Source organism: Merops nubicus, unplaced genomic scaffold (genome assembly GCF_000691845.1).
Source record: "Merops nubicus isolate BGI_N331 unplaced genomic scaffold, ASM69184v1 scaffold38633, whole genome shotgun sequence".
NCBI classification, from domain to species: domain Eukaryota; kingdom Metazoa; phylum Chordata; class Aves; order Coraciiformes; family Meropidae; genus Merops; species Merops nubicus.
In genome coordinates this window covers 1-8,983 of record NW_008600326.1, presented here as the reverse complement: position 1 = coordinate 8,983, position 8,983 = coordinate 1, and the positions used below count along the sequence as shown (strand labels likewise).

General features: G+C 37.2%; 1 protein-coding gene across 1 annotated transcript; it reads right to left on the bottom strand.

Annotated features, from left to right (window-relative positions):
- Positions 1 to 848: 848 nt before the first annotated feature.
- On the bottom strand, positions 849 to 8,974 carry LOC103770415 (anaphase-promoting complex subunit 4-like; the record flags this gene model as incomplete). Its single annotated transcript, XM_008937671.1, has 16 exons — positions 8,867 to 8,974; positions 8,510 to 8,615; positions 7,311 to 7,443; positions 6,446 to 6,520; positions 6,291 to 6,317; positions 6,141 to 6,185; positions 4,441 to 4,525; positions 3,952 to 4,062; positions 3,311 to 3,394; positions 2,966 to 3,052; positions 2,205 to 2,269; positions 2,071 to 2,113; positions 1,895 to 1,971; positions 1,358 to 1,458; positions 1,227 to 1,278; positions 849 to 921 (listed from the first exon to the last, which is right to left on the bottom strand). Coding segments are annotated over exons 1-16 (1,272 nt in total), but the record flags the coding sequence as incomplete, so codon positions are not given.
- Positions 8,975 to 8,983: the final 9 nt, after the last annotated feature.

The following is an 8,983-nucleotide window of genomic DNA, read 5'->3' as shown; positions in this document are numbered from 1 at the left end:
TATATATAAAATATACCCGGAATGATGTGTTAAGAGAACTGCACAGAAGTAATTTTAAATCAGTGAAGCTTAGATAAACAGTTCTCTGTTGAAACTAAACACAAGCAAACACAGGAACATTGAAATAATGAAAATTCTACTGTTATGACAGAGAACTCTGATAGTTTTGCTTTCTGCAATTTTAAAAATTAAAATTATACTCCAGCTGGTAAGTGCATTTCTGGTGCTTTTACAGTACCTGTTAAGACTGCATAGTTTTTTTGTAAAGTAGTTCTAAAAAGATCAATTCAGAATTATAAATCTACTAATAACTACTTTATAAAAACAAGCAGGCTAAAATCCAACATTCTGCACTTCCTTCTAACATTTTACCTGCACATTTTACCTGCAGCTACCCAGCCACACCTGGGAGGTGGCTATCAAGTGCATTCAGAGACTGTTTACATCTGTGCACACCCTTACAGCTAACCTGGTCTCCAGAGGAGAAAACCTTGAGTGACAGAGTAAAAGAGAGTTAGTTTACATCAGATTTGAAATATAGTCTAAATGAAGTCCTTTAATTTCTCCAAGTCAAGACCAGCAAATCACTCATGAAGCAGACAGCAGTTTGGAGTAACATCACAGGAGAAATAAATACAACACCCACTGTACACAAACTTTCATTAAGAACTATCAAATTCATGACCTATATGTTCAAGATTACAGTTATTCTTGCCTAACCAACTCTAACATTTTAGATGTCCAGAAATTTTCTATGATAGAAATAAACAGATGGTTTTAACTAAAACTGGCATAATTAGTTGCTGTCATTCAATGCTTTCAACACAAAAGAGATACTGGATGCTTACTGTGTTATCAAGCTTACCAACATACAGCCACCGAAAAAATGCTTTGAAGTTCTTCATGCTACTGTCGATAACCCTGAGCAAGAAACAAGAAGAGAAGTTACCAGATCTAAATGTCACAAGCTGCTCCAGGGTTAAGTCCCATCTTTTCTACAGAAAGGCCTGCAAGTATTATATAAAAAAAAAAAAGTCCAATGCAACCTTCTAAGTAAGACTGTTCTTGGGGTACGACTCTATGAGATGCAGTGAGCCAAGGCAAAAGCTCACCACTAACAGAGAAGCTTTGCTCTCCCAACCTCCCCTGCTCCCAGCCACATGCTTCCCCTTAGATACAAGACTGAAGAGCCATATTTTTTTAAACCATCCAGATTTTATACTTACTGAAGCAGCTCGTTTGCTTTCAAGATGAAAGAACCAACAGCAGTAATAGCCTCTGCAAAAAGAGCTAACCATTATTATTAAGCTCTCAAAAGTGAAATCAGAGTGGGTTAAGAGTGCACACACTACTGTACCTTCAATTCCGGATGCATCTAATCCCAGAGACTCGTATTTTTGTTTCCATAAAGCCATTCCTTTTAATTCACTCAAGTGGTATAACAGTGCCTCAGTGCCACTAGGAAGGCAGAGCACAGAAGTATAATCTCTTAGTTACACTTTGGAAATTCACTGCATGCTACATTGTTATCAGTTCCTGTGCAAAGCAGAGAGGTTTATAACCTGGTCTGGCGCCTGAAAGCTGAAGCACCACTTCACAGAAAAGCAAATCATGTCCTAATGACTTTAACCACCACACAGAGTTGGTGTCAATATTTTGTGTATAACTGATAATCACACCAGGCTGTGACATGCAGCTGATGTGTTATGGAGATCATTCACAATAACTTCAATAGTTCTCCACTACCCAAAAGTAAAATAGCAAGTTTTGCCATGACCAGTCTCTGCACCAGCATACCAACATGCAAGGAAGGACTGATACAGCACACATTTTTTTAGCAAGGCATAAATTATAACATTTTATCTGCAATTCATTGGACATTCTGGGAGTTTACCTCTGCAAATGACTTATGACCAACTTTTGTATACTGGAATAGGAAGACTCTATGGACTGGCCAAGCTTTTTTAAACCCTGTTAAAAAAGAAATCCAAACATAATAATGTTCTGTTAACAGAACAGTGATTAAAAGATATTGAAACAGATTTTAATATCATAAAAATATTAACATACCTTTACTGTCAGTTGGTTCATTAGTAATGCCTGAAGTTCCAGACTGAATGGGGTGGGGGAGAGAACCAAATATATGTTCATTTTGTATTTCAGTATCAAATGCAAATGCATACTCAAGATAGATCAGTAACTACCTTGCTTTGCCCCATAACAACAGCTGCATAAACTCATCCTGAACAGAAGTGGTTGTATTCTTTTCCTGTCAGTAAAAATCATTGAAATATGTTGGCGAAAAGATTAAATCCAGGCTAACAAATAATCTCACAAACACTTCAAATAAAGTCTATCAGAAAACCGACCTATATCCTTGAATGCTGGGATTAGATTACTGATCACTGGAAATTTTCTAGTATTTTAAATTGTTCACAATTGTATTACCCAGTAAAAATTCTAAACAGTTTGCCATCATCAAGAATCCATGAAAAAAAAATTAATTTATTCAATTAACTTCTAGCCATGGTCAACAAACAGAAAATTTAAGCAAACCCAGGAACATCTTAATCATAGCTGTTGCACATGCTCTATTGAACCACCACTGTCAGTGCTGGTGGGCTGCTCCTCAACACTGACAGTAGTCAGTTTTTCAATGACAAAAGTACAAAGAGCACAACCTAAACCAGAAAGCAACTCATCATCAGCTGTGCCAGCTAAAAACTGTGGCTTCTGAGTACCTTAGAATAAAGAACTATCACAATTCAATGGTGCTGGGTTGTACTCTGGTATCTTCAGTGCCAGAGCACTTGACACACAATAGCTTCCAGGCTGTCTCTGAGCTTAGAGATTGTGATCTGGAGGCATTATGCATAAAGAGCTTTAATACATTCAGTATATTAACATGAACAACAGAACTACTACAAAAACTGTCTTCCAAAAAGAATGGTTAATACTACAGTACCTGTACAAACTTTGTTAGTCGTGAGTCCATCTGCATCAATATTTCTTCCCATGCTTCACACATGCACGTCAGTGACAACTTTATATACTGTAATACAGACACATATTAATGAGCTTTATTTCTCTCTTCCTCCCTTCAAAACACATGCAAAAACTGGACGTTACAACAAAAAGGGAAGAGATACTGTAGATAAATAAAATTTATTACCAAACTCTAACCTAGAGCTCTACATTTACTTCAAACCAACTTAAGCTTCCCATTAAAACCCATTTGCTTCATTTGCATTAAGAACACTGAAGCCTGTAAGAACTGTGCTATTAAAAGGATGTGTTAACACAACTGTACCTGTAACAGAGTTGAGATGTGAGTAAACTTCCGGGCCATTCGAGTTACCTCAGGCAAGTAACTTGACAAAAGACTAGTGTCCAGCTAGAAAAATGAAACAAGCAACAGTTGTCTTTTAAGGAATTTTAGACTACAAAAATTAAAAGACAGATTAGGAGGACCCACAGAAAAACTCTAATTTCTCCTTTCCTTAAAGCTGATTCTAAAAGGGAAAATGAATTTAATTCCAAGGGGCAATAAATATTTTTAATATAGCTATAAAAACTTCTGATAAGGTTCTACATTTTGGAGTTCTAACATTACATTTAAGATGACTGTTTTGGATCGACTGGGTAATCAACAGTATGGCTGCTATGCCTTTGTGCAGAATGAAGAAAAGCTGAATAACTGAAACTGAATAAGGGAATATTATGTCTAAGAATGCCTCAGATCATCATCATCAGTCTCACCAGTGAAAGTGCACATTATCATGATAAATCCAAATGCTAAATTGGGGTGAATTGTTGAAAGGCTGGAAATAGTTTGTGCGTTGTTTTGGTTGTTTGTTTGTTTTCAAATAATGGGAAAGCAGTAAAGCCACCAGAAAGTAATTAAGAAAACAGTTTTACTTGTAAAGAACACTTTAAAATTACTTTACTTGCCTGAAAGTAAGTTATCTCTGCTTCACTCTCTGGAGAGTCTTGTATCTCTGTAATAACCGACAGCGATTTCAGATCACTAGACAAACACAGTCCATGACAGGAACCTGCCACCTGAAGGATTCCAGTTTAAAAGTTAATGAAATACTGCATTTCCTCCAAGATGCACTCACTGCTCTAACACATTCACATACAAAGATGACTGTGATCAATGATGTGTAAAAGCAAAGTAGAATTTTCAGCTACTGGTCAAGAACAAAAGCACTCTTTATTGTGGATTAACAGTGAACTTTGTTTAACTTGAAAAAGAAGTTAAACATCCTTCCAACAATAACCACACAACCTAATTGAGAGAAGCAACTTCCTTTAAGATTCAGCAACCCACTTTCACTTATGTGTAAACATACATATGTTTTTTTTTCATTCAATTCATTCAATTCAGCTGTAGTTTGGTATGTTATGATGAAAAATATGGAAAGGAATGGAGCATACCCCAGTTACTGTAGCAATCTTGAACATTCCGTAAGCATAAATCTCGATAAATCCTGAGCTGCCACCAAGGACAAGAGCATTAAGCCTAGAAAAACGTAAGAGCATGTTGATGAGCAGACTGAAACAAATGCTAACGTACAAATATAATTCTTAATACTTGAATTCCATCCTGTTACTAAAGATCCTCTAAAGACTCACTGAACAAAGAAACTGTGCTACTCTCTACCATCCAAGAAATTAAAAAGCAAACAAAAAAATTACCTAGGATTTCACTGTTAAGACTTGCTTCTAACATTTACAGAAAGAGTATCAACTACTAAGTTAACTGAGAGAATAGGGAAAAAACAAAACCAAACCACAATTTAGGCACAGAAGTCCTTCTTTGCTAACTTCCAGAAGAAAAAAGTAGCAGTTTCTACCAACAGACCACCTTTCAATACAGGCTGCAAAGCATTCTTACAAAGCTACATTTGTATTCCTGTGAGTTTACCCTCACTCCTTGCAGAGTAAATTTGTGGCAATCACTGGGTGGCACTCCTCAGCAAAACCTCAAAGGAAGTAAACATTTGAAATGGATGCAGCACAAAAGAACAGCCACAAGTAACAATAGCACCAGAAACAGAAAACAAGTTCAAAGAATAGGGTCTGGGACAGGCAGGTTTGTGTTCTGCACACTTATTAAAACAGAGCTTCTCTAGGACCCCTCCCTTTTTGTCTCTTTTGAACATGAAGCTTTGGACAAGGAGGTTGTCCATTGCTGTCATACACCCACACAACTTCAACTACACATCTGCTTACGTTGCGGTGAGCAGTAACACTCTTCAACATAAAAAACGAGAATGTTTTACATGTCCCCTTATAAGTACAAGGAAATCAACTGCAATTCCTGCCTCTTACATACCTAAATATATATTCAAGGACATTGTTTCCATTAAAACCAAACTGTATGTGGAAAACGTTGTGATGAATTGAATGAAGGGGCACAGAATCCAGAAAGCTCCTACAACATGGACAACCACCACATCTCTCTCTAGACAGGAAGTCCTACCATATGAAGAGGTAGCAAGTCTTAAAAAGGAATAATTGGTGATAGACAGAGATGCAACTTTTGAAATAAGGAGGATGATTCTCAGCGGTGAGATTGTAAGAAACAGAAGTGAATGAAAAAAGAAGGCACAGACTTCAAGCACTCTCCTCAAAAATGCACAAGCACTCCACAAAGCCAGTATCAGTCTGCTAAACTCCACTTTTTCCAGCTTCTACTCATGTGTTTCCTACTAAGAGATGTTTACTTTATTTTAAAGTAACCCTAATACAGCTGATTTCAGACCAATTTTTAAGTTTAACTCACACAAACCATCAGGAATTCCCTAACTGTAACAAACATGCAAACGTCTCCAAGATGAGCTTAACACATACAACATCGCCTTCAAATGCACCCCAAGAAATCTTCTAAGGAAAAGAAGACACAGCACCACCAGCAGCTGCTGACAAAGTGCCTTATAACCCCTCTAAACTGAGGGGGAAAGGTGCAAACTTCTAATATATTCTTTTAACTTTATCTCTGTGAAAAAAAGACATTCCATATCTTTTCTCCAGGACGTTTAAAAACAGATTACGTATAACTTAAGAGTAAACCCATAACAAAAAAAAAAATCCCAAACAAAAACCCACCACAACAACCTACATATGGAATTTACCTTACATCACCCAGAAGCTTCATAATTTCATCTGACTTTTCTTCACTGAAAATACAAAACATACAATTGGCGGTTTATGTAGCTTGTCTCAGTACCAGAAAACAACAGAAAAAAAAAAAAAAATAGAGATACAAGGTGACAACTTCTTACCTGAAAATTTTTGCAGTGGTACTGTAACTGAAAACAAAACAATTATTCTCAGACCTCTAATCCAAAGCATCTGTAGACAATTGAAGATGAATAATCAAAACAACAACAACAAATGACAAATTCTACCTTCTCAGGCTTACTAGTATAATGCTTACTTTTTTGGTAGCGCTGGTAATTTAGGCAACAGGAGATTGGATTCATCCTCAGCATTGTAAAAGGAAGTGAGAACACTGAAAAAGAAGCAAGGCTGTCTTTACCACCCAAGCTGTAAAAATGGAGGGGAGGAGAATTTATTTCTAATCTCATTGTTACACAGATACTCAATATGTCATGTATACTAGAGTTCAAAATATTTGAAAGTAATCCCCTATGGGGCCTTTAATAACTTAACAAATGAATAAAAGAAGTCTGAAAATCTTCTTCTTTCATTTCAGTCAAAGGAGAATATAAGGTTTGTATCTGCTGGCTTGGTAGCTTGCTGACCAAACACCTCATCACCTGTAAAGCAGTTACTGACAGGCTTTCTGGTACAACCCTGCATAACCCTGCAGTACAACCTACGCCAAAGGCACGTTGTGAAATATGTAAGCACCAAACTAAAGATCTTGAAAACAGAAGTGAAGGCAGATTTAAGTATGGTGCTTATTCTGACTAAAAAAAATAGATGAACGTTATTATAATTAGTTTAATAAATCAAGTGGTATTGAAGTAAACCAGATCAGAAGACAGGGTGTACAAGCTAACAATAGATTAAGCAGCACTTAAAGAGGTGGGTGCTCAAGACCATGCTGAAATTTTTGTGTGTAACCTAACGAATCACAAGACTAAGAGAGCGGCACTAAAAATAGGTGAATGAAAAGCATCTACCAAAAATGAAAATTTTAGCTGAGTGGTAAAAAACCCCACATCTATGTAATACTATATTATTTTATAAGACTGCTTGTAACACACTAAGTATAAACTATTAGTAAACTGGCACTACATAGCCCATAATTTACTTCTAGGGTTTTTCAGATTCACCTGCTCTCCTCAGTGACTTCCATCCAGTGCATGTATGTAATAGAGGAGTCCACGGAGAAGGAGTGCAAGCTTTCAGGTTTTTCTACATCACATAGAATAATTCGCTTGGTATCAGTAAGGCCAAAAGCCAAAACTAGAAAAAGATGAATAAAATGTATAAACAACCAATGTGCAAAACTTTGTACTTTATACTGAAATAGAAAACAATGTGTCTTTAAAGCCAACTACTGCTAAGAATTTTCTCTTTACTTACAGTCCTTCCTTCAAATTTTCATTTGCAATCCACTTATTGAAGTTTGAACTATCATACTTTACATGATAAACTTAAGTCAAAGGCCCCATTTCATAATTATTTATCTAAGTGCTGAACTGAATGTGCTTCACTTCCAACAACAGTTCTGATAAAGGAGAGGTTTCAGTTTTTGCTTTTACATAATGACTGTCCACCAGGAAGGTTTAAGTTTCATTACAAAAAAATACAATTTAAGACTTACTGAGTAACTTTTGCATCACCTTCTTAATCTATTCATCCATAAAAGCATATGGCAGGCATAGGTTTCTGTGCTTACTTCCATGTAATCACAGGCAAATAGTATAAAAAGAAGTTTCTGAAACTCCTCAGACTCCATTAAAAAGCAATATACATAGTTTTTATCCACATGGCATGGAAGAAGATTGTTCCCATTCTCCCACCTCTAATGAGTCAAAAATTTAACTGATTTCCAACCTAGGTTAATTAAGCTACTAATTTCAACATTGTTTTGCTTTTGCCGTTAAAAAGGGTTTTTTTTGTCTTCTCTGGTGTATTACTAGAGCAATTTTAGCCTCTGAAGTTCAGCCTATGCTAAATAACCTAACCTCTTCAGTCAATGCTAATCAGACAGCCTTCTTCTCTCCCAATAAATTTTGTAGCTCACACAAAAATATTCTGCCCAGTTAGGAATCTGAAGTTTTGCTACACCCTGAAAAGCAGCATTTTGGACATAAATCTACCCTGCAAATCTTTATTGCAGTCGCTTTCAACAGTGTAAATCTCCCTATTGCTTTGAATAAGCTTACATAAAATTAAGCCACCCTTCTTTTCAAACAGAATTTACTTGAAAATTTCCTTCACTGATAAAAGGTATCAATAGCACAGCTTTCATCGATTTCCAATGGGACTTCTGGTGCATCATACCACCTCATACACTTGACATTACTTTTGCCATCTGGTCTCCAGGCAAGAGCAGTCACTTCTTTTCCTGTATTTTCATTTGGAGGCAAACTCCACACTCGTTGAAAATTTGCAAGTCTATGAAGTAAAACCTACAAAGCAAACACATTGCAGGGAAAAATAAACCACATCATCCTATTAATACCAGATTGTAAAACAGTTCAAGGCACGCTTTTTTAACCATTTTTTTTAATGACTCCTGTGTTCTACACATCATCTGCTCCTCTGGCAGATGACTCATTCCCGTGCCATTTTAGAGAGGGGATGCTGTTTGCGGTGCAGCAACAGAGAGACAGGCCGGGTCGCCCCCCCCCCCCCCGCCGCTGGGCAGCCCCGCACTCACCTCGCCCGCTCTGTTGGCCAGGGCGATGAGGTCCCTTTTGGGGGACCAGGCCATGAAGACGACCTCCTGGGGCAGCTGCTTTTCGCCCACCTGCCGGAAGGCGGGCATGGCGGCGGG